This window comes from Xylaria bambusicola (assembly GCF_022495145.1).
Source record: "Xylaria bambusicola strain CBS 139988 unplaced genomic scaffold F5B22scaffold_90, whole genome shotgun sequence".
Lineage (NCBI taxonomy): Eukaryota > Fungi > Ascomycota > Sordariomycetes > Xylariales > Xylariaceae > Xylaria > Xylaria bambusicola.
This window is the reverse complement of record NW_025953643.1, coordinates 15,344-39,555: the sequence shown is the minus strand read 5'-3', so window position 1 is coordinate 39,555 and position 24,212 is coordinate 15,344. Positions and strand designations below refer to the sequence as shown.

At 49.5% G+C, this 24,212-nt stretch overlaps 8 protein-coding genes and 1 non-coding gene across 9 annotated transcripts; 5 read left to right on the top strand and 4 right to left on the bottom strand.

The window, feature by feature from the left end:
• Positions 1 to 167: 167 nt before the first annotated feature.
• F5B22DRAFT_630583 (nuclear condensing complex subunit) lies at positions 168 to 4,032 on the top strand. The gene is made up of 2 exons (XM_047976557.1): positions 168 to 3,202; positions 3,311 to 4,032. Exons 1-2 carry the CDS (start codon positions 511 to 513, stop codon positions 3,808 to 3,810), a joined length of 3,192 nt encoding a protein of 1,063 aa, XP_047824987.1. The 5' UTR covers positions 168 to 510; the 3' UTR covers positions 3,811 to 4,032.
• A 312-nt stretch (positions 4,033 to 4,344) lies between these two features.
• Positions 4,345 to 5,559, bottom strand: F5B22DRAFT_630582 (uncharacterized protein). The gene has a single exon (XM_047976556.1). It carries the CDS (start codon positions 5,386 to 5,388, stop codon positions 4,369 to 4,371), a length of 1,020 nt encoding a protein of 339 aa, XP_047824986.1. The 5' UTR covers positions 5,389 to 5,559; the 3' UTR covers positions 4,345 to 4,368.
• A 973-nt stretch (positions 5,560 to 6,532) lies between these two features.
• Positions 6,533 to 9,091, bottom strand: F5B22DRAFT_574065 (uncharacterized protein). Its single transcript, XM_047973192.1, has 2 exons — positions 7,226 to 9,091; positions 6,533 to 7,156 (listed from the first exon to the last, which is right to left on the bottom strand). The coding sequence occupies exons 1-2, from the start codon at positions 8,750 to 8,752 to the stop codon at positions 7,046 to 7,048; spliced, it is 1,638 nt and encodes a 545-aa protein (XP_047824985.1). The 5' UTR covers positions 8,753 to 9,091; the 3' UTR covers positions 6,533 to 7,045.
• A 1,333-nt stretch (positions 9,092 to 10,424) lies between these two features.
• F5B22DRAFT_573997 (SAM-dependent methyltransferase) lies at positions 10,425 to 11,943 on the top strand. Its single transcript, XM_047973191.1, has 3 exons — positions 10,425 to 10,493; positions 10,618 to 10,678; positions 10,735 to 11,943. Exon 3 carries the CDS (start codon positions 10,786 to 10,788, stop codon positions 11,704 to 11,706), a length of 921 nt encoding a protein of 306 aa, XP_047824984.1. The 5' UTR covers positions 10,425 to 10,493; positions 10,618 to 10,678; positions 10,735 to 10,785; the 3' UTR covers positions 11,707 to 11,943.
• On the top strand, positions 11,944 to 13,595 carry F5B22DRAFT_573931 (uncharacterized protein). Its single transcript, XM_047973188.1, has one exon. It carries the CDS (start codon positions 12,181 to 12,183, stop codon positions 13,423 to 13,425), a length of 1,245 nt encoding a protein of 414 aa, XP_047824983.1. The 5' UTR covers positions 11,944 to 12,180; the 3' UTR covers positions 13,426 to 13,595.
• F5B22DRAFT_662601 (kinase-like domain-containing protein) lies at positions 13,596 to 15,864 on the bottom strand (the record flags this gene model as incomplete). Its single annotated transcript, XM_047980458.1, has 2 exons — positions 13,596 to 14,983; positions 15,046 to 15,864. 2 exons carry the CDS (start codon positions 15,862 to 15,864, stop codon positions 13,766 to 13,768), a joined length of 2,037 nt encoding a protein of 678 aa, XP_047824982.1. The 3' UTR covers positions 13,596 to 13,765.
• Positions 15,865 to 16,967: 1,103 nt separating this feature from the next.
• Positions 16,968 to 19,445, top strand: F5B22DRAFT_573980 (uncharacterized protein). Its single transcript, XM_047973189.1, has 2 exons — positions 16,968 to 17,592; positions 17,655 to 19,445. The coding sequence occupies exons 1-2, from the start codon at positions 17,423 to 17,425 to the stop codon at positions 19,339 to 19,341; spliced, it is 1,857 nt and encodes a 618-aa protein (XP_047824981.1). The 5' UTR covers positions 16,968 to 17,422; the 3' UTR covers positions 19,342 to 19,445.
• Positions 19,446 to 19,878: 433 nt separating this feature from the next.
• On the bottom strand, positions 19,879 to 19,960 carry F5B22DRAFT_t201. Its single transcript has one exon. It is a non-coding gene; the product is annotated as a tRNA-Thr (tRNA).
• A 1,191-nt stretch (positions 19,961 to 21,151) lies between these two features.
• On the top strand, positions 21,152 to 23,481 carry F5B22DRAFT_573984 (phosphate transporter). Its single transcript, XM_047973190.1, has 4 exons — positions 21,152 to 21,345; positions 21,416 to 22,658; positions 22,719 to 22,957; positions 23,019 to 23,481. Exons 1-4 carry the CDS (start codon positions 21,273 to 21,275, stop codon positions 23,207 to 23,209), a joined length of 1,746 nt encoding a protein of 581 aa, XP_047824980.1. The 5' UTR covers positions 21,152 to 21,272; the 3' UTR covers positions 23,210 to 23,481.
• Positions 23,482 to 24,212: the final 731 nt, after the last annotated feature.

Here is a 24,212-nt window from a genome sequence, read left to right as displayed (position 1 = left end):
GATTGCCTAGTCTGGCCAGATGCGGGTATTGTGGCTGAGGCTCTCAGGTCGAGCAGAATCGAGTAGTTGATGTGGCGTAACAGCAGTGGCTTAGGCGCGGGGAAGACAGGCTCTGATAGGCGTTGTCCCACCAGCCCACAGGGCACGTAAATAAACGCCCGCTTAGATAGAACGCGATACAACAATACAATGGAAACAGGCCGAGTCGCAACTTGTAGGGCGGCTATCCACGATTATCCACGACTATCACGACTGTAATACTTGAAATAGCCTTGCGATTGAACATTGCGCTTGGTCAGCCATTTTCATTTAGACCCTGTCCAACTCTTTGGGCATCTTTGGTCTACTCACGTTGTTTATTATCCCCGCCCAATCGCAAGCCGAACTCCAGTTGCGGTACACATTGTTTCTCAACCCCGATCATCGAGAGAAAGTTCAGAGAAAGTCGCATACAATACAGAGATAAGCAATACAAGTAAAAGCACAAGTAACAATACATCTGCTACAATCATGCCAGCCAGGGTATCCTCGCGCTCTACGCGGGGGTCGGGTCCCGCCAGCAAACGAGCCTCGACAACATCGCGCGCCTCGTCATCCAATGTCGACATCCCGGAAGAGGCTCCCGACAACAGTCTACGGCATCAAGTATGCGCCGTATTCCGCGACGCCCAGAAGACCACCGCCACACACCGCAAGTTGGCAGTAACGCTGCGCAAGATTCACGAGGCATGCTGCTACGAGCCTACGCGCCCGAACAAACATGCCGACGCCGCCGACGACTTCGACGAGTCCGACTTCAACGCCGAGTTCACGCGCTGTGTCTTCCGCATCATGCCTGTCAAGAAGAGCGAGGGCGTCGGCGACCGCACCATTCGCTTCATCGGACTCTTCCTGCGACACGCCAATGACAAGGACAACGAGCTGCTAGGCGAGACCGATGCCGATGCGAGCACCATGCCCGAAACGCCCAGCAGTCGTCTCACTACCGAAGTCATGGAGGCCGTCCTCCCCCTGCTAGCTTCCAAGGACAAGTTTGTTCGCTACAGGTCGACACAGCTGATTTCTCACATCATTAACTCTCTCGACGCCATCGACGACGACTTGTTTCAGAAGCTGCGTCAGGGCCTCTTGAAGAGGATCCGCGACAAAGAAGCTGTCGTGCGCTCCCAGGCTGTACTGGGCCTTGGCAGATTAGCCGGCAACCAGATAGAAGGAATGACAAATCCAGAGGAAAGCGAAGACGATGCCGAGACAGGCTTGCTCGAGAAACTCCTCGAGGTCTTACAGAATGACCCTAGTGCCGAGGTCCGGCGCTCTCTCCTTGTCAATCTCCCCATTCTCCCCGCCACTCTTCCCTACCTTCTCGAGAGAGCAAGAGACCAGGATGCCGCAACGCGCCGCGCCGTCTACGCCCGTCTGCTCCCTGCGCTTGGTGATTTCCGTCACCTGTCGCTTTCCATGAGAGAGAAGCTTCTACGATGGGGGTTAAGAGACAGAGATGAAAATGTTCGCAAGGCTGCTGGGAGATTATTCCGCGAGCGTTGGATCGAGGATTGCGCTGGTGTCACCCAGCCCGAGGACGGCGAGGCTCCGCCTGAACCAGCAGCCCCAACCCTGGACGGTCTACTCGAGCTTCTGGAACGCATCGACGTAGTCAACTCGGGCGTCGAGAATGGCGTGGCCCTGGAGGCCATGAAGGGGTTCTGGGAAGGTCGTCCAGACTACCGGGACGCTATGGATTTCAATGACAAGTTCTGGGAGACGTTGAGTGCTGAGTCTGTTTTCGTTGCCCGAAGCTTCAACGATTTCTGCCGAACCGAAGGGAACGGGAAATACGAGGCTCTTGTTGAGGAAAAACTACCCGAAGTGACTAAAATAGCTTACTTCCTGGAGCGGTATCTCAACGTTATGATCGAAGCCATCCAGAGGGTCAACAAGCAAGACAACGTGGAAGAGGATGAAGAAGAAGATACGGTCGAACAAGAATTCATCGTCGAGCAGCTACTCCACATTGTCTTGACCTTGGACTACTCGGATGAAGTAGGCAGGCGGAAGATGTTCGCGCTTCTGCGACAAGCTTTGTCCATCCCGGAATTACCGGATGAAGTCACTAAGCTTACCGTTGAAGTATTGCGAGACATATGTGCCCCAGATACCGCCGGAGAAAAGGAATTCTGCAGCGTGGTTCTCGAGGCCGTTGCCGATGTCCACGATGCGATCGTTGACGATGGCGCCAACGGCGACGACGACGAGAGCTTCCACTCGGCTCGTTCAGAAGTTAGCGGTGACAGCACTCCCACTAGAAAGGGGAAGAACACCAAAGACGCAGAGATGAGTGAGGAAGAAGCTCGTGACAAGGCCATCAAGGAAATCATGATCAACATGAAATGCCTGCATATCGTACAGTGCATGTTATCGAATGTAGAGGGAAATCTACAGCAGAATGATCATCTAGTCTCTATGCTTAACAACCTCGTCGTACCCGCTGTACGCAGCCATGAGGCACCTGTTCGAGAACGCGGACTTGTTTGTCTTGGTCTATGCGCTCTGCTAGACAGACCTCTCGCTGAAGAAAATCTCACGCTGTTCATGCATTTCTTCAGTAAAGGGCATGCAGCCCTTCAGATCACCGCTCTGCAGATTCTAACTGACATTCTAAATGTACATGGTGCACAACTATTGTCTTCGAACCCGACACTCCTCAAAGTCTACGTCAAGGCTCTGAGGTCGGGATCCCGAAACCCTGAAGTCCAAGGTGCTGCCACCGTGGCCGTATCCAAGCTCCTTCTAGGCCGCGTGGTTACTGACGCGGAGACGTCGAGCGAGTTACTCAAGACCCTCATCGTCGCGTACTTTGATCCCTCGACGGCTGGGAACCAGAGCGTTCGACAGGCGCTGAATTATTTCCTTCCTGTGTTCTGTTACTCGCGTGCCGAAAATCAGGATCTCATGCGCTCTGTCGCTCTCGATACTCTGCATGCTTTGTACAATATCCGAGAAGGTATTGATGATGACGAGATGGATGTCGATGACGAAATGGCCAGCCTGAATACCATTGGCGCGTGTCTCGTTGATTGGACGGATCCCAGGAAGTGCTACATGCCTGGTGTTCCGATGGATGCGGACCGAAAGAATGTCAATGGGGATGTACATCTTGATTTTGCGGCTGATATTTTGGAGAAATTGAATGGGAATGCGAGTAGTAAGTATATGTCCCGCCCTCAGTCTCCTATCCAACAATACCCAACAATATCATCAAAAGAGAAGAAAAAGATGTTACGAGATAGTGGCTAATGTCGAGATAATGTAGAAGAAGAGAAAAAGGTCATTGCACCTCTCTTCGGCAAATTATATATATCCCCGTCCTCCTCAGAGGATAAACTTCGCAGTCTATACGAAGACGTATCAGCGGCCGTTGAAGAGAACCTTCTCAGTGATGCCACGGGCCGCAACGCGCTGTACAAGATCCACGTCAGTCTAGGCAAGATTGTCAATTCCCTGAATGACGGAGCGGATAAATTGTCGAGACGAAGCCGGAGTGTCTCGGTTGTTACTGGGACGAGCGCGGATCGGTCGGTGGCGGGCACTGATGATGGCGGTGAGGATACTGTAGTTCTTGCGCGCAGAGATGGGGATTCTACTGTGCTGAAGGATGTCGTTGAGGAAGACGAGGGTGAGGAGGAGGATGATACGGTGAAGTTGGAGCCGGATACGAGTGGGAATACGGTTGTGAAAGGGAGTAGAGATGGTGATGGTGATGGCGAAGATGACCTTGTTGAGGAGCTTTTGAGTGATGACGAGGATGCGTGAGGGATGGAATCGTGGTTTGGTGAGGAACTGTCCTGTCTTGGCCATGATAAATGAGAGATGATGCATGAACTGGTTTTGCCATGAAGGCTTGTTTGCTGTTTTGGTGTCGTGCTTTCTTTTCACTCTTGCTAGCTACTGTAGTATAAGCGTCATTGTCGAACAAATGGATGTTTAGAGTCAGTCAATATACCCACGCCTCATAGGACTTGTTGGCCTTACTCATTTCATGGTATTTGCTTTATGTATGTCTAGTATTCACGTACTTTCCAATTGTTTTCTCCAAGGATGAATCCTTCGTGCTTGCTCGAACAGTAGGGCTAGATTAACCGCTGATTATGCTCTACTTCTAGTCTCGATGGCAAGTAAGATATGAGCTAAATGAGTGAATGTATGAACGAAAGTATCAAACCCAACTTGGTTAATCCTAGATAATCAGCAATTCTACCTCCCCCTACATCTCAATTTCTTCTTCCCCTTGCTCTCCTTGCCCTTGTCCGTTTCCTCTTATAAAGTATTTGCAGCCTTGCAATCGGCCTTCTCCTTTCCCCCCCAACCCCTTCACTCCCGTCGCTTAAGATATTCGTCAATCAGTTTACCCACATGGGCAATTTCCAGTCTAGCATCGTGCAGCGCGGTCTCCAGCGCTGCGCTGTCAGTGTCAGGTGGTAGACTGTTGACTACCGCCGACAGTTCCGCCATAGCATTTTTCGCTTTCTCGACAGGGGCAGAGAGATCTTGGCTTAGACTTGTGATGCGCCGTGGGTTATGACGACGAAGATGGAGGGATAATTCTTCAGGAGGCTGATGTGTCGCGTCGAGTTTTGATGGATGATTGCCAGAATGAGAGTTCCGGGAAGTATTGTCTAGGTTAACGGATGTTGCACGGCTTGACGTTTCAATTTTTGCTTGGGGCTTGTTATCTGGGCTTGAACGACAAGGTGGTGGTAGTGGATGATGATGATCTCCCGGAACAGCCTTGGTAACATGATACATTTGACCAGCAGGTCGTATCGGGAGCGTGGTGTAATGCACCCCCTGCGTGAAAGATCTCGGCTCAGACGTCTTTGTCCGCTCCCTAGATTGAGTAATGAATTCAGTCTCAGCAGGCAGTGTAGACTTTATATCACACGTCTTTCTGGCTGCTGCTTCTTTCAGCCCTATTCTCGACGTAGTCACCTCAACCCCAACATTCTTCTCCTCTGCCGCTTTGGTCATGATTGGAATCGAACCCTTCATATTTGCGATCTCCCGGCGGACTTTGACAATAATCAGGTCATGGACGCACTCGCCTCGAAAATTATTGATGTCCTCGTAGCCGTCAAGTTCAAGTTCTCGTAGAAGAGGCACCAGGTCGGCTGTTGCGGCGGCACTGGGGCCTTTCAGGCGGATCCAGTCTGTGAAAATATCATTGTGGTGTTTTGTCCAGCGGAAAGGAACGCTAGATGTCAGATTCCAGGCGCTAGTGCCAAAAATAGTAGAAGCTTTTGCCCGCTTCTCTTTTCGTGGCGGGAGGTGAAATATTCGCGATGTCTCCTGGGAGACACGGGGAGCGGATGGGAGAACAGGGAGGCGTGTCATTTTGCTAAGAGTCGAAATGAATGTACCCAGATCTTATTCCCTCGTTGGTAGTATTGGTAGATATAATTTTCCAAGGGCCAAAGATGATGGCCCACGGCTTTAAATATGAATGCTCTTGCGAACTTGACAGGATGAGAACGGACTGCTGTTTGTTGAAGGCTTTTATAATTTGAATTTCAGTCCAGAAATGGACACTGACACAAAGTCCAGAACTGGACAGTGGTGAAGAATCCAGAAATGGACACAGAGTATTCTGGTTGCCTAACGTTCAAGACAGAATGACACTACGATATGCAGATAGCCGCAGCGCAACCTAGTAGCTACAAGACATGCCTCTTGAGGTCCAAAATGGACAAAGAAAATACGGCTCAATCCAATAATGGATGAATCATATACCCACAATATTTATCAACGTGGTTACACGACTACTTTAGCTATTTTCGACCACCCGGGGCCGATTATAGTCACCAAGAAAGGGTACCGAAATTAGCCATCGTGACAACCTCGCTCTAGCACAGCGGTAGTTATACGATTGCTTTAGAACTAACTCGTGTCTCATCCTCTTTTACACTTTGAGGTAGACTAGGCACCCAAGCTTCTACAAAGGAACCCAGGTCTGGTTTGAACCTATGTACTTACGGGTCTAGTTATTGGTGACACACAGGCAGCAGTGGCACGCAAATCAAAGAAGAGAGATGCAATTAGGATCTCATCTCGAACCTAGACGACGACGTACAGCTATGTCGAGATAAATCGGTGAGGAATGATGTTGAAGATACGAGCAAGGGATCACTCATAGTACATGAACCAGGGGGCACGAAGCAACTCGAAGTACCTACTGTAATCATATATGTAAAATCATCGTCACTTCTCATTCACGAAGTAACTCAGCTAACATGCCGTTTATGAATCGATACAACCAGACCTGAACTCTAATCCGCGGCTACAGAAGCGATTAATATCAGATGAACCGCTGCGTGGTAATTCACCGTAATATATCAGATGTAAAGGAAGAAAGCCTCTTCCTCCTGCCATGTACGGCGAGGATGGCTTTTAGGGGAGACATAATATCTCTTCGTATTGTATGTGCGCAATTAGTGTATAAGTTGTCATAGAATAACTCAATCTAATAGTTGAGTGTATGCTCAGATACATACTATTACGGCAGCACAATAATTGACTGACTAGTGAGTGACGTAGAGTCCAAGATTCTTCACACTTGGCAACATGTTGCTCTATACATTCGAGGCCAAACTGCTAAGCCGCCAACTGAACAGAACTACAAAATGAATACGATGTCAATGTATAATCACCTATGTCCACAAATGTTCTTTCCAAACGAGTTAAATTAATTAAGCTAATAAGTAAACAAAACATGATTTTTGCGTCATGCCTTCAGTTAAGGTGCCCAACGCCACAAAACCAAAGACCAAACCCCATACCTATACCCTCACAAGTATGCAAGCCCGCGAACCGGTGGTGCTATCTCAAATTACGTCAATTTTTATCTTGCCCCAGCAAAGGAGAATAGGTGCGCTGAGTACTATGCAGGAATGCCCATCTATCAAGGATATCATACAATTCATTGAAGGCGTGTCGAATGAATCTTTTCTTTTGTTGAAAAGCCGCGTAATGAAACATGTTCCTCTGTGTCGGCTTAAGAGAGCGTAGCTACCTGGTCTATCGCTGTAAAGATGAAGTCTCTCTTCGAAGTCACGTTCGTGTAAGTGACATTGATGTTTCCGATGTCGCACCACCCATTGACAGGCTGTATCATAAAAAGTCAGCAACTCCATCCATCACCAAAACAGATTGGAGAAAAGGGGATGATACTTACAATACAACTGAGATATTTACACCAGCTGCAGTGATTTTGCATCGAATAAAAGTTATTCAGGAGCACGATAAAGACAACGATGACAAGAACCAGGAACCCGGCACGGAGGAGCCACCAGCCCCACCATAGGGGTTTCCGACCCTTGAAGAAGCCAACGGGATTCCGGTAAAACGCGGGGAATGCCACACTCGTGGTGGCATTTCCACCGACACTGGAGTAGGGGACTCCGCCGAAATGGTCCTCGCCAATCCTCCGCCTAAGGAAGTTCGGCGAGTGAAGAACACTGATGCCTAAGGCGAGGCCGACGATGAAGCCACCAATATGCGAGAAGTTATCGAGTCCTGGAAGAAGGCCGAGCACAAAAGATATGACGATCTCGATGAGGATGAAGAACAACTCCCTCCCTGGGTTACGCCTGTCGCTCCATGAATAGAGGAGGTCGAGTAGAGTGATGGCGATGATGCCAAACAGGGCGCCCGACGCTCCTGTTGACGAAATCCCGGAGGCGGCAAAATTACCCCCCAACACGAAGCCGAAGATCCCGGCACTCAGGTATACGAGGAAGAAACGGATAGAACCTATAGCGATCTCGATATCACGGCCCATGGTGAGCTGAAGGAGAAGGTTGAAGCCGATATGGACGAAGCCGGCATGAAGAAATATCGGCGTGATGAAACGAAACCACTGATTTGGCTCAGGCTTTTGGTTCAGACCATCTGCCCCCAGCCACTTGGGATTAGGTACGCCACTGAATCCACACAGCTCGGAAAGCGAGCAGTGGTTGGAAGGGTCATCAGAGTCATTTGAGGTCGAATTCGGGCAAGGGAAGGGAAACCCTGGCTCGATGAGGTTGATGCCGGGAGGAGGTTGGTAGTTCTGTATGCCGTTGACGTTCTTCATGCACGGCACGTACCTTGACCCCATATTGATGAGTATCTGCTGTGAAGGACCAATCATAGGGTTGACAGATGGTGAAGTCTGAATGGGTGAGCCAGTCAGTTGGGCAGCTTTCACCAGCTCTGCGATGAAGACGGCAATCTGGATGATGGAGAAGACGTATACAACAATGGGGATTTTCTTCTTGTCGGAGCCCAGCATGCCCAGTTGGCCGAAGCGCAGTCCTCGGTTCGCGTTCGTGTGACGCCTCCGAGGTGCCGGGTCGGCATCGTAGACATGGTCAGTAGAGTCGTTGAGGTAGCCTGGGGGTTTGTTGTGTTGACGGAGAGGTATGTCGTCGGCGGCTCCAGGTGAGTTAGGGCCGTGATACCGCGTGTCCTGAGCAAAGCTTTGTTGGCTGGTACCCATGCTGTCTATTGTCGGGCGGGATTGGGAGTGTGTCTGGGAGGGATAGACGTGGTCGTCAAAGACGGTCTCGAATGGCGATGCCGGTGTCTGGCCTTGCTGGTGAGGTTGGTATGGTTGGTTCGTAGTGTACGAGGGCGGCGGACCAGAGGGTGCAATCGAAGGCTCGTATTGATTCCGATTGTAATGTGATGATGAACCGCCGTAGTAGTCGTTAGCAGCCATGGCAGTTGCTATGCACCGTGATGGCTATCAAGAACTCGATTTCTGAAGACGATGGCGCTGCTGCTGCTGCTGCCGTTGTCGACTGATGACGAGAGTTGACGATGACGAATGTGAGATGGCCAGTGCCGGGTAGGATAGAAGAGCCGAGGTTGCACGAGAGACGGGTGATAGCTCGTTGATGTAGATTCACTGTGGTACTGTGTATCCCAATTCCATCACCAATGCTTCTGGTGGGCGCAGAAGCTGTTGTCGGTTTGTTTATATGAATCCTCTTGTATCGTCCTAGTGCTACTGGCCGTCGGCGGCCGGTTCTAGGGGTAAGTATTAACGAGGGTCTTCGGAGGCAGATGTAGACTTCTTGGTAGCGAATGGAAAGTAATAGCGAGACGTCAAATGGAAGCAAGAGTCAACCGAGTTTGTTGATTCGCAACAAAGTGCAGGGAATCACCGCGGCGAGTAGACGGACGGGCGGGAAGGATCTGAAACGAGGGCGTGTGAGGCGTAGAGCTCTATGGAGGATGAAGATATCGGTCGGTCTCTGGTGACAGAAGGGTAACGGAGGAGGAGGGAAAGACGGAAGACGGAAGTCGAAAGACGAAAGCGTGGAAGCGTGGAAGCGATCAAGCGATCAAGCGATCAAGCGATCAAGCAAGCAAGCAAATCAGATGAAGATCAAACATGCGACAGACATCCACCCCCGGATTGAAAGCGGTCGTCACTCGTCAGACAGACACTACTGCTGAAAAAAAGAGGCTGAGTCGGCCAAAGTTACGTGGACGATGTCTGCCAGCGAATGCTTTTGGCTGGGCAATGACAGAAATGACAAGGAGAATGGGGTCAGGGTCTCCAATTCTATAGTACCCGCGTATAAAGTAACTGGGTACCTGGCATCTCGGCTTATTCTAGGCCAATCGTCAAGTACTTCTGTCGAGAGATAGAGGTACCTCTTCCCAGTTAGGTAAGCACCTTGTAATGGATCAGCTCCAGGGCTGTGGAGTCCATCTCCCTAAAAGAGTAGCGCATCTACCCTATAGGTACTGTGCAAATACCTTCTGTAGGGCGAGGATGGCACTGTGCTCACAGCACATATGTAAGTATTTATATAAGTAGCGAACTGCCGTGAAACATGTCCAATACGTACCTACTTAGTAGCCGGGAAAGTTGTTCACGGGGTCTCTTGCAGCTTTGTGTACACTTCCCTGCATATCCAGATTGTCACAGCTTCGAGAGAACTGCACAGATGAATGGTCAGAACAAAGTCGGAAGCAAAGAGTGGTCTGAAGTGGTGCTGTGGAGCGAGGCGGTGCAAGCCACCGTACAGTACCGATATAGTCAAGTACTGTCTAGCGTACAGTACACTACCTCACCTGCCTCACTCACGCCTCTTGAACTCTACATAGAGAATCACAAGAATACCTACTCAGAATGGATCCCTTGAGACGGCTAGAGTGCTGAAAGCGATGCTCTTCTGTGTTTAAATGAGTGGCCTTAGTGGACATCTAGCACCCATCATGCCGCATTCCAACACAGCGGGCTTCTACTAAGTACAGACTGTGTAGAGGCTCGTATTCAGTCTTGGCTTCAAGAAATAGGTGCCTGACGTATGACCTAAGTATCTAGAATCAATACGATGACTAAGGTCGCGGGGATACAGATGATCCAAACATGCGTTCCTACCTACTTAAGATAATCACGAACCCGAGCACGGCCCGGAATCAAATAGAGAGAAATACCGCACCTGGTGAGTCATGTAATGCAGTATGGGCCTCACATACCTAGTCCTCCATACCTAGTCCTACATAGGTGCCTAACTATGGGCCATGCGAGGTGTGTGGTGTTTGGTTGCGATATTGAATGATCGACAGGCGCCGCAGTCGTCGTCTATATGAATGTCCACCCCGCCATCAATACTCCAACCGATTATAGGTAACATACCTAGTACTGCAACATTATAATTACTCAATAATAATACCTACCTAGAGTATGCTTCACATGTTACCGTCACAACTAGGTATTGATTCTTAAGATACACAATGGAGTCCACAACTTCACCTTCACCTTCACCTACCCCTTTACCCCTCTCTCTCGCCCCGCAGATAGCCACATACTCGATCCAGGACCCAGCCCACCCCGAGATAGAAGAAGCCCAGGTCTCGCACCGCATCCGTCTAGTCAACGCCTGGGCCATCCCACCCGGCGCCCGCGTCCTCGAGCTCGGATGCGGCCAAGGCACCGCCACGGCCGTGCTCGCCGAAGCCGTCGGTGAGACCGGACACGTCGACGCCGTGGACCCCGCCGCGCCAGACTACGGCGCCCCCTTCACCCTCGCCCAGGCCCAGGCGCATCTCTCCGCAAGCCCCGTTGGAAATCGCATATCCTGGCACCAGGCCTCGCCGCAGGACTTCCTTCGGCAACCGGCATCTAATACTGATAGGAATGGCGTCTGGGACGTCGCTGTCCTGGCCCATTGTATCTGGTACTTTGCCTCGGAGCGAGAGCTCGGCGACATTCTGACGGCGCTGCGTGGGCGCGTGAAAACACTCTGCATAGCCGAGTACGCGTTGCACGCTACCGAAAAGTCTGCTCTACCGCACGTCCTGGCTGTCCTCGCGAGGGGCGCCCTGGAATCCTGCAAGGAAGACTCCACGGAGAATGTCCGCTCGCTGCTGAGTCCGGTGGCTATCAAGGAAGTGGCTAGCAGATGTGGTTGGGAATGCGCGAAAGAGAGTACCTTGGTTCCGGAGCTTGGGTTGCTTGATGGCTCGTGGGAGGTAGGCTCTGTTATGAGTAGGGCCTTCTTGCGCGAAGTGGATGAAGCTGTGGAGAATCACAGGTTGAGGGTCGTCGTTCGATCGGCGAGAGATGCCGTGGGTGTTGCCGTGGCTGCGCTCAATGGGGAGAAGGTTGGCACTATGGATGTGTGGGCTGCTAGTTTTGGCCCGCTGGCTTCGTAATGAGAAGACCTGATGAAATAAATATATGAAAACAGTCGGTTTCCAACACATGCAGCCTCGGTTCGAAAGTGAGGTTATTCAGACGGAGGGTTTAGAACCTGCTATAAGCGCTCTGGCATCAGGTGAAGCAGTTCATTTGGCCAATTTTCAGCGTCGTCGTAGAGGAATATGACAGGTCAGGTTACACGAACCTGCACCGAGACCCGAGCTTGACCAGCCTCGACGAAAAGGTAGCATCAGAGAATGAGGTGGCGTGATAAGGGAAATGTCATCACATCTTCTGTGCCATCACTTGCAGCAGAATAGGTGATTACTCACGTCATGCCCATCTTACTTTAGATCATGGATCCAGATGCATCCGTTAGGCGTTTCCAGGGAGTATACCCTTTGGTTCTCGACTTACCTGTGTGAACCAATTCTATCCATGCCCACATTTTTTTCCACATCGTATTCTCATTTCATCACACCCTCTTCATGTCACTTTGGTTCGGTTCCACGGCCATGGCTCCACGGGCGCGTAGCACTAGGTCGAATAAGCGCTTTGCTGATAATCATGAATATATGATCGAAAAAATCCAACAGCGATGGGGCATTGAACCCGCACAGCTGTTCTCGCCGGGATCTTGCCAACACCCCAGAGTCTGGACTTTAACACTCCTCGCTGACTTGGTCAGGCTCGCTGAAATTGCTCCTCTCGAACAAGTCACCAAGATCTTCGAGAGAGGCAGAGGCCCAATTACAAAAGAAGTCATCACGTCCGCTGTCGCAGAATGTCTGCGTACCGGACCACATGCTACCCCTGAATCTGGACAACCGAATTCACCCAGTATTCCGGCATCCAATGCACATGAGACTGTGTATGTGCGGAGCGAGCCAAGGGCCTCGACCACGACATTCACTCCGGCCGATAGAACTGCGCAACAATCCTGCCCACAAACCTCTGACGCTCTGTTTCCGCCTATCCCCTTTGCACTTCTTAATGGGTGCAACGGCCTGAGTAGCAAGCGGCGAAAGCTGGACGAGCATGGCGACAGTGAACGCCTCGAAGTCTCAGCGTCAGCTAGTTCGGGAGGTGAACGACCCAACACACCCCAATGTAGCACAAACACGCCACTAGCAGTGGAAAGAGCACCTCAACTAGCAAGGGACATCGGTGTGCTCATATCAGGGCAATGCCAGGACCTCGACACACAGTACAACCAACAGCGTCACCAAGTTGAACAGACCTCTCGTCGTCTCGAAGCCATGCGCACAGAGGAAACAAGACTCCTCGAACAGCGCAAGGAATTGAAACACGAAGAGGACTCCACGATGGCAGACATCTCAGCATTTGAGGAGATAGTGCGATCAAAGCAGGAAGTCGAGGACAAGGATGACCAACTCGTGCAGCAGAAAGAGCGGCTGGAAGCGTCTCGTAAAGCGCGGAAGTCGGGTACGACGCCGCCCAGCGTTGAGACATCGCCATGTCAGCAAGAGTCGGAAGTGAAGGAATCACGGAATTGGTCTCTTCAGCTGGCGGATTGGGAGAGTCAGCTCACGACGATAACGGGCCAGAGGATAGCAATTGAGAGTCATTTGCATATAATGAATGGCAGCATCGCCACTGCTGAAGAACAGCTTGAGGAGGAGAAGGAGACCGTCGCGCGGACAGGAAAAGTGGTGACGATTTGGAATAGCTTGTCGGCGTTTCTTGCAGAATCTGGTGCTCTTGACACATGAAGCTTACTCAACTTAGGTAGTAAAGCGAAGTATACATCGATATATTTCTGGACCAGATATGCATAAGTTAGGTGGTTCAATTTCAGCCAGTTACCCAGCTACCTTGTGAGATACACTATGTATAAGAAAATAGAAATTGAACAGAAACCAGCTCATAGCTCATAGCTCATAAATGCATATCCCAATAATGCTCTATCTATTTTACTCTCAGCTGTCGCGCAACGGCAACTTCGAAAGTAAGAGTAGCTTAACAAAAAGGCAAAAATCCGGCCCGGGTGTTGTGACAAGCGTTCATTATGAACCAAACTAAGAACTGCAGTTTTAACCAATATGCGCTTAATTATTCAAGAAGTTGCTTATATGACTGGTTCGGAAGCGCAAGGAAAAGCCCGTTCGAATAACTCGGCTGCGTATAATAGCTGACTCTTTCCTCAGCGGTGCCTCCAGGCTGCGGGAGAGGAGCTGGTTGTTCGATATTCTCGCCTGGATCAAAGTCGGCGTCTTCAGCCCCCTCAGCAGTATCAGATTTGGCGTCGGCATCGTCCAAATTTTCGCCACCGTCGGGGTCCTGGGCAACAACAGGCTCAGCAGGCGGCTCAGCCTCCTCAACCCACTCGCCAAGCTCTGGTCGGAGTAAGAGGATCACCTTTATGCCTTCTGTAATCTTAAACTTGTTGCAGAACCTCAGAGCATCTGACAGGTTTAGGTAGCTTCCCCGAAGACCCGCACCCTCCCTGCACATGTCTCTATCATCTTTAGCCACACGGTTCCTAAGAAAGAACTGCATGGAGGTCCTACAATAGGCCGTGGAGCGTAGATCGAATAGGTGCGTGGCGTTGAGGCCTTCCTCAACAACCCTACCATCTTTGAATACGTGGGCTTGTCTGTATCCAATCTTAATCTGGCCGATTTGCAGAATTCTGTAGAGTGGCAGGTTCTGGTTCGAAGAAGAGTCGACGCGGCTCGCTTGAAGGTGCGAGTAACATTGCTCTGCCGACCATCGTGAATTTGGGTTAGCAACCAACATGTGCTTCAAGATGCCGATGATAGGAGATTTCGGATCCCGCAACGACATTAAATGGGAAATAATATAAGTGGCGTATGTTCTCCCGTCCCCTGTCCACATTGGAAGGCCATACGCAAGTTGCAGGATGACTACCCCAAGAGACCATATATCCGCGACCGAAGTATAAGACGCCGCGTTACTCATCACCTCGGGAGCCATGTAAAAAGTTGTCCCACAATATGATCTAGGTACGTCTCCAACCTTGGAGATACCAAAGTCTCCGAGCTTGACCAAGATATCTCTGGGGTTGTGGCTTGGGCCGCGCCGTTGCACAAGAATGTTCTCAGGTTTGATGTCCCGATGTGATGCCTGAAACTCTCTATGAAAATATCCCAGGGCTGAAGCGCACTGGCTGAGAACTTCTAGGCATTCGTGATGTGTCAATGCGTCTCTCTCATGCACAGTCAAAAGATCACCCAAAGGCATGTACTCCAAGTATATTTTGGGCAGTGGATTGAGCTCGTGAAAACAAAACTGAACGATATTTGGCTGCTAAGATTTGAGCACACAGTCATCAGTAAGGGGGGAGATCTCTTGCTTACGTGTCTCATCACCTTCATTATTGCTATTTCGTGGTTCCAGGCATGAATGTCATATTTTCTGGTAGTAGGTTGCTTGCAGGCGTATTCTTCGCCCGTGCTCACATTCCAATGGCGAGTGACACTCCCAAAACCGCCCTCCCCGAGAAATCCTGCAAATAGAATGATTTCACCTTCACCGGGTGTAACAGCCTGGGTCTCATCACCTCGATCAAGCATGGAATGCTGAAGGAGGTTTGCTACATCTGTTGTTCCATGCAGAAATTGGTTGACATGAGCAACATAGGCAGCTGAGGTAAAATCATGATCGTGATTGACGAATATTTGAAACTGGAAATCATCGAGCAACCTGACTTTCAGCTCTCTGGTTGAATCTGGGGGCAGGAAACCGTCTAGGATCCAGTCGAACGCGCTCCGCTTATGACTGTCGCCTTGGCGGTCATATGCCACTGCCGTCCCACCCCTGGAGCCAAGGTCACGCAAGACCAAACGATAGTGATTGTCTGGGATAGTTCTCTTGTATGTCAACGCGAAATGTCGCCTGCTGATACCCTCGACCTGGGGTAGAATAACGTCACAAGTCTCATTGTCCGTGCCGAAGACCACACCTACCGAGCTCTTTGGTACGTAACCAATATTCAGCTCAAGTGACCAGACACTATTTGGGTCAAATTCCTTTGGTGGTGGGGTTTCTCTTCCATTTAGAGACTTAGGGGTCTCTGGTTTTGCAGTCGGTGCCTTGCGCAGTCGACTGTGCTTAATCTTGTCTTCCACCTTGTGAAGGTATTTACCATCTAGTGGTACTACCCAGGCAATACTGTTTGGATTTGACATTGTAGGTTGAGAAGGGGCAACTCTAATGAGCGGTGACTGCCAATTAGTGATTAGAAACTTCACACGGAAATAAACGATGGGAAAGTTAATACACAAAGGTAGCAACAATAGATAGTCATCGGATAAATGCTTACCACTGCTGAATGGTGGGTTGTTCATAACACATGCCAAACCCTCAAGAAACGAGTCGTGTAGAAGAGAGCCTGTAAACTGATTTCATACAAAAGCGTCAATACATGTGGGAGGAGTTTCCTGCAGGGAGCTTGGTATTCCTTAAAGAAATTCTTCTAGATAGCCTTAAGGAGCCATCCACTGTTGCCTCCATGCTTGAAATATTTCAGATGTAGATGAAGATAGGCGCGCATGAGATGAAGAGAGGAAGAGGGATAGAAATGGAGTTGGGCTGGGAATTAAAAGTAATTATAGCTTGAAGTAGCAAAAAAGAAACTTACTTGCGTTGAAATTGGGTCGAGTTTTACTGTAGTGAGTGTGGGTGATGCAGGAAGAGAGTTCTCATTCTCTCTCTCTGTAAATATACACGGAACCATTCCGACCTGCATGGTGTATAGGAAGTACCGAGTAAGGGACCATTTGATGAAAACAATACATGCGTATAGCCTACGTTGCCCTATGTAATAGTGGCACATGGAGTGAATGTGACAAGTAGGTATGATCGCGAAGAACCAAGAAGCAAGGTGATTGCCAAACTGGCTGCACAACACACTCACCTCTCACGCACCTCCCGCAAGACAGTGAATGGAGCAGGTGAGCGGGTTAATTTCTCGCTTATTGGCTGCGGTAACCGAGTTATCAATTTTAGAAGGGAATAAAAGCAAGCACTCTCTTTGCCCTTCCCTTCCCAGACCTGAAATCAGGTCACCTTATCCCTTGCATGCTCGTGGGCCGCGCCGTCCGAGGCGATGAGATCTTTCTTGATGGAAATTAGGGGAGATCTGCCGTGATTCGCTCTTCTAACCGCCAACTACTGTATAACTAGGTCTACCCGTGAGAGACAAAACTAGTTCCATCTAGCAGCCTGCCCGCCATTCAACCCTGAGATCGTACATGTATGCAGGGAGGCTCTGTATCCACTTGGTACTACACCGTGACCCGATTTGCGATACCAGTACCACACACACCAAAGTACTTTGAAGGGGTGTGACAAGCATTCCCAGCCTAGGTATGTAGAGTGGAACAGTGTAATGTGGCCGAAGCCAAATAAGTGGTTAATTGAATAACTCGACCAGCGAGGGCTGTAGCCAGCTACCGGTAGAATTGAAGGTGTAGATGGTACCTACCTAAGGTTGGTGGCCAAGGCCCTAACCAGCCCGCTATTCTTATATGCCCTTGCTTCCGTTTGCACCCCCCCACAGTAGTGTCCTTCTAGTGTAGATCCCCCAACACCAACCAGCTGCAATAACCAACTCACCTAACCCATGGGACAAGGGCATGACCCCGATGCCACCCTGCCTGCTGATGCTCTCTTTGCTCACTCGCCTGTCAATAAGGTGTCTTTGAGTTTTTGATTTCTCATATACAACAGACCCCAGTGCCCAGCATGGCTGCCACTGAAGCTAAACCTCGAAAATGGCTCGCTCGTGAAGTTGCTGCTTTTAGTGATACGGAGCTCGACAAATTTCTAGAAGAACGCCGCCTGCAGTGCGGTGTCACTGTAGTTGAGGTCGAAGACCCTAAAAACCTGCCAGAGAGCTTCATTCAGCGACTCAGGTGAGCATCTATCTCGCCTCCCTGTCATGGCTTCGATTTTCACCCGCAGCTAACCTTACCAGAGATCGGGCTCGAGGCTCACCGAGTGGCATCGCTCACTCACGCGCCGTCGACCTTGACCAAGTAAACGCGCGGCTCCTGGACTTCGCCGCACGTTCCAACACATCCTCATCTCTGCCGCCGAGCCCACAGGCTTTATCGCCGTGCGGTGGTGAATCTACCAAGTCACCGACTCCTCCGGAAGTGTCTGCCGTCGAATATTACGACAAACTTGTTCTTGAAGGCGGTCGACCTCTATATCCCATCCAACTTCTTAATGTTATCTCGAAAAGCCCGGAGGACCACCGTGAACTGTTACGGCCATGGCAAGAGTCGACCGATAACGGGGTTAAATGGGATGTGTTTTGGCATCAGTGGGCAAGCTGGCGAAGATTTCGTCACTGGCAGAGTCAGAACAGAACAGCTGGATATCCTTACTATCCTCCTCCTGAAGGGATAACCGCATTTGACACATTTGCGAGCGAGTTTCGTGGATCCACGAGCTATGTGGAGGGCCTCGAGCGGCTTTTTGCATACTACAAGGTCACCCCGACGTATCAGATCTGCCAGGACCCAGAACAGCAAGACAAAATGACAACCTGGGTCGAATATCTCGCTTTCTCCTACTCTAGGTACCACAGGATCTTCCTGAGGCTCGAACAAGAGACACCAGTCCATGAGTTGGCTTGGGAAACGCTCATGGGGACAGGACTGTTGGAAGCTTCTGTTACTGAGGAATATTTAAGTAATAAAGAATGTTCTTTTCAATACCAACGTGAAAGAGACCAGGCTTGGTTGGCAGTCCAGTCGGCTGAAGCAGCCCTACTTTCAGCACAACAAAATAAAGATCCTCGACATGGCTCTTGTCATGGTAGCACCATCTCTAACAGAGGCATTTGCACAGCACAGTCAAGACTTAATGAAGCAAAGAAAACACTGGAAACCATAGAGAGGCGCAATAAATCCATAACCAAGTTCTTTACGGAATCGCTGGGCTTCTGGGATGCGGAGGCAAAGCTAGCGTGTCAAAATAGTCGGCTGCAGTGGATTTTGGAACAAATTCCTATCATAGAAACTGAGACGAATGAGGCTCGTACAGATGGTTCATCACCGAATACTGTACATGTTACGCGCGGCACTAAGAGGAGGCATGATCTTAAGGATGCGGATATTTCAAACGAGAAGACTCGGAAACGGCAGAGGAGGACTAGCAGTCAGCTAAACTCTTCATCAGACCATATTACCCCGCTCAAGTATCCAGATCAGGTACCAACGACTCGCTCCAATAGTCGTATCAAACATCCACCATCTTCAAGCCATCCCAGAGGTAGGAGGCGAGATGTAGCATCTGGTGATGGTAATAGTAAAGATATACTGAAAGGGTTTTCCAGTGAGCTTGGTGACTCGGAAGCGTCTAAGGAGGGGACGTTAGGGGGAGACAACAATGATATGAGGCATTGGGGGGTGAGCTCAATTTCGAAAGACGCAAGGCCCCCTAATCAATTACGACAGAAGAGAAACGGCGAAGTATCTCAACCCACAGTGAAATCCACAATACCCCGCCGAAGTGCTCGAATCAGAGCCCATCAAGGACCCCTCGAGCCCGTAACAGACACTACAGGACTGCGCCGCAGTGCCCGGATAAGAGCTCGTCAAAATTCCCCAGAAACACAACTCCAATCAACCAGCCATAAGCAAAAATGGCGGTAGGTAATCAACTCACAAGGTATGCTACAGCAAATCTTGAATGAAAAACATTTGAGGGGCAAAATGCATGGCATAAAAGCTTGGCTATTATTTACTCTTTCTGTGTACTTCCTCCGAAGTAACCTAATTACTTTCTTTCATGCTCACTTAGTTGAGGATGGCAATTGGACGTTGATCTAGAGGCATCATGTCCACTATTGATTCATCTGGCTAAAGCATGATATTTACCTTTGGACATATCATTACCACAGAGTATGAACATAGTAGAAAAGAGTGATTCGGAGCAGTTAATGTCGGGTTGATTACGGCGCAAGGATACGGACCATTAGTCGGGATTTCATTATTCATAGAGTTAAAGGGCCACTGGACCATTATAGTATAAGGTTAAGTTGTTATGTTGCTTTCCGTATAGAAGTTTTCGGATCTTAGCTAATGGATGAACGTAGCATGGTAGTCCTTTTTACTAATCCATCCTCTCAAAAACCATTTATTTCAGTCAGCGCAGCGCAAAAAAAAAGTGTTAATCATGAACAATGATATTGCCCACTAGCGGAATCGAACCGCTGATCTTGTCATGACATCTAAATACTAGTGACACGCTATACCACTTAGCCAAGCGGGCTTACTATTGGCCGTAATGTGTAGACTGCCCAGATAAAAAGACTTATCATCAAAATACTCACTGGTCAGCTCCGATGTTTATTTACACAGCTGATGTCAAATGATGAGGTTACCATCGTGTTAGAGTACATGCGCATCCTACGAAAGCTAAGTAACCCATCATTTATCCTCAGAAGGAACGTGCTCTGCTAGCGTATTTGATGCCGAAAGTCTAAAGCCCACGTGTGTCAGAACAGCAATCTTATAGGCTAAGCGCCCGTGTCGAGGTCAAGAGACTAAGACTTGCCGAGCAGGTACTAACGGAGTGGCCAAGAGCCTCGTCGCCTTACTTCTGCGCTGATGTGATGGGTATATAATGTTGCCAATGCCCGCCAAGTCGCCGGGTTGAGTTCGAACGAACGTCCATCGATTCTAGTGTGGCAACGACCAAACATCAAGCGACGAGGTTGACGCTGGCCAAGCTGGGCTGAGGAGAAAAGGATCCCTGTGTCTGCAGCATCAGGAAAAAGAACAGCCAACAATGGCAGCAGAACAATCAGGTAGAAAGTGTGGCGGTTACCACTGTCATGTTGTGAAAGCACTATGAGAGCAGTGTCAATCATCGACAGCCAGCACGTAGGGCTACGCTTCATCGCCAGCAGCCCTGGTTAACGTGGTCTCTCCTTCACCATTCCATTCGTACACTATGAACTTGCTTGGGGCAAGTCAACACATCTAGTCCCTTTGGCAAAAGTCTAGAAGACTCGTTGCACTTTTTTTTGGGTATGGCTATGGCCCCCAGCACAAAAACCAACACTCGCCACACGTGCTAAGGACGCTGAGGGCATGACAACCGCCAAGTATCCCAAGAAAAGGTGCCAACCCTTGAACAAGCTCTGCCCAGGGATCTAGTATCTTGTCCCTCCGATGCTCGCGTGTCCGCTTGCCTGCTTTTGCACAAGTAGACGAAGGACCTTCAGGCCAAGAGAAGCGGGCAACACATGCTCAGTACTATCTCTCGAGCACGTTCTCATATACGCTACAGTCATTGGTTGCGTTGCTCTACTCAGCTCGGTGGACCGAGGCGATTGAGCATCTCGAATGTCATGGCCCTGTACAATTTTGACATCACGATTCTAATGTGCTACGATCGGTTCTGGGCTAACAACCAACAAATTCCCATATTGGGAACTTGATGCTTCGAGGTTCTGCGGGATTGGCATATATAACCCCATGCGTGCCCGGCTCATCGGGTCACTTCTGCCCTGAAAGATCCGCAGCAGCCGCTTTGACCTCAACATCAGAATATATCGGATTCGTAAACTCAGCCGAAGATGATGTTGACTCAGTATAACTATCTTTTCGCCTTGGGTGTGATATTTGCGGCTCTCGATGCCTGGAACATCGGTAAGTCGCAGGTCTGGTCTCGTATTTTGAACTGATGTTTTGGATAATCGCTAACACGCTGTCTTCCAAGGTGCCAATGATGTTGCCAACTCCTGGGCCACCTCTGTCGCCTCGCGGTCTCTCACATTGATGCAGGCTATGATAGGTGCCAGTATCTTCGAGTTCGCAGGAGCCCTCGGTGTTGGTGCCCGCGTCACCGACACTATTCGAACCAAAATCGTCAGCCCTGACCACTATGTTGATCAGCCTCCCGTCCTCATGCTCGGTATGGTTTGTGCCATCATAGGCTCCTCCGTCTGGCTCACGATTGCGACCAAGTTTGGTATGCCGGTGTCGACTACACACTCTCTTCTCGGAGGTGTTCTGGGTATGGGTATTGCTTCTGTTGGAGCAGAGAAGGTCACATGGGTTGCTCCGGCGAGTGCTGTAGGCACCGCAAAGATCAACACCGGTGTAGTTTCAGTATTCCTCGCCTGGATTATCGCACCTGGCCTTTCTGCTGGCTTTGCCTCTATCCTATTCCTTAGCACTAAGTATGGTGTCATGCTGCGAAAGGACCCAGTCAAGAAGGCCTTCGCCCTGATTCCTTTTTACTTTGGTCTTACAGCCATCCTACTTGCTATGCTCCTGATCTGGAAGGGCGGTAGCTACGAAATCAACCTTACGGAAGGTGGTATTGCCGGAGCTATCATCGGTACCGGCGTTGGTTTCGCCGCCTTAGTTAGTATCTTCTTCATGCCTTGGCTGTGGCGTGTGGTAGTGAAAGAAGACTGGGAGCTTCGTTGGTACCACATCTTCCAAGGCCCTCTACTGTGGCGACGACCCGAGCCAACCGCTCCTCCTGCCGATTATGACAGCCCTATCCGCAACTTCTACGAAGGTCACCTCACTCGGGAGCAGCTTGACGCTAGACGTGCTGCCAACAACCCTGAAGACGTAGAGGCTGGACGAAATACTACATCAACTGAAAAGGAGGGTGGCGTTGCTGACTCCAGCTTGGCATCTTCAAACGCGTCAGAGCATGGTTCCGAGCGGGTAGCTTACAAACACAAGGCCATTGTAGGACCGAAGCCAGAGGGAGCCTGGTACTCTGGCCCCGTCCTCTTCTGGTACCTCAAATTTGCACTCTTCCACGGTGTGGATCAGGATGTCGTCAGCATGCAGAAGAAGAAGGATGCGCTCTCTGGCGACCTCGAGGAAGCCCATGCCCGTGCCGATCATTTTGACAACAAGGCCGAATTCATGTATTCTTTCCTTCAGATCTTGACCGCCGCCACTGCTTCATTCACCCACGGCGCTAATGATATCTCAAAGCAAGTCTCATTCTTCTTATCGATCTACAATATTCGTTGACGGTGCTAACCATGTATCAGTGCTATTGGTCCTTTCGCTACCATTTACGACATCTGGAGCACGGGTGGGATTCCCGACAAGGCTCCCGTCCCTACCTGGATCCTCGCTTTCGGTGGTGCCTTTCTCATTATTGGGCTTTGGACTTACGGTTATAACATCATGCGAAACCTGGGCAACAAGCTCACCCTCAACTCTCCATCGCGTGGTTTCTCCATGGAGCTTGGTAGCGCTATCACCATCATCGTAGCCACTCGTCTAAGTAAGTCATACCATACCTACTACCAAGATGGCACAAAAATGCTGACAATCCGCGTTTCCAGAGCTTCCAGTGTCCACTACGCAGTGCATTACTGGCGCTATCGTTGGTGTAGGTCTCTGCAATGGTACCTGGCGCGCCCTGAATTGGCGCATGATCGCTTGGATCTATGCGGGCTGGATCATCACGCTGCCTGCTGCCGGTCTCATTAGTGGCCTTCTGATGGGAATTATTCTAAATGCCCCTCGTTGGTAATGGGTCTCCGGAGAATTTCACATTTTGAACTTAATTCTTGTAATTACTTACTACTGGAAGCTCTCCAGGCATGCCAAGGCGTTAATGTTAGATTGCCAGTGTACATTCGTTATACCCTCATAATAAGGATCTTTCGCCGCGTTTGATCTCGATGTAATTGGGCAACTGACGACCAGGTAGAAGGCTTGAATATCATGTCAAAAGTGAAGTACCTTGTCGGTAACCAGTATACGTGAGAAATCAGTCACGAGACGTCGGCAGTTCGGCTCTACATACTTCTTGATAAATCTCAAATTGCTTTTGGATAAGTAAATCTATATTCCTCCAAGCCTTTCATCAAAGGATCCTAGTATTAATTACTCTACGGATAGAATATGAGAGTGCTAAATCCATATTATTGACCCTGGTCGAACAATAGCTAACACAAGACAACATAAGGTGCTAAGTCTGATATGGATTCCTATTCATCCTCAAATGCACACAGGCAGAAATAACAGAAAGATGACCTTTATGTTAAAACCAAGGTAAGGAAGGAAGGAAGGAAATTGTGATCTCATGACCAATCAAAAACAGACTCCTCACTAGTCTTGACCACAAATATACCAAACCGTTGAGAAGAAGTATCGCCGGGATTACTAGTCCACCATGTCAAGAGTAGTACATATGATCCCATTAGATATCTAGAAGTCTAAGTTACAATATAGTCATCTAGCTGGATGAAGGTCTTATATACAGATTCCTAGCATTCCAATATGTAGAACGCAAATATCACCGCCTTCCCTTTCTAACACTCCCTTTCGATCCTTATACTGGTTGATGCTATAAATCTTAATCGACTCCCTTTTAAGGGTAGCTCCCTTTAAGGTAAGTTAAATAGTTATATTGGATAGTATAAGGATAATATTTCAAGGGACGCCCATTAAGATAAAATGGATAAAGTGAGACTCTTTTAAGAGTTAAATTATCCACAGCAGATGGTAAATAGAAGTAATGTTAAGTTCTT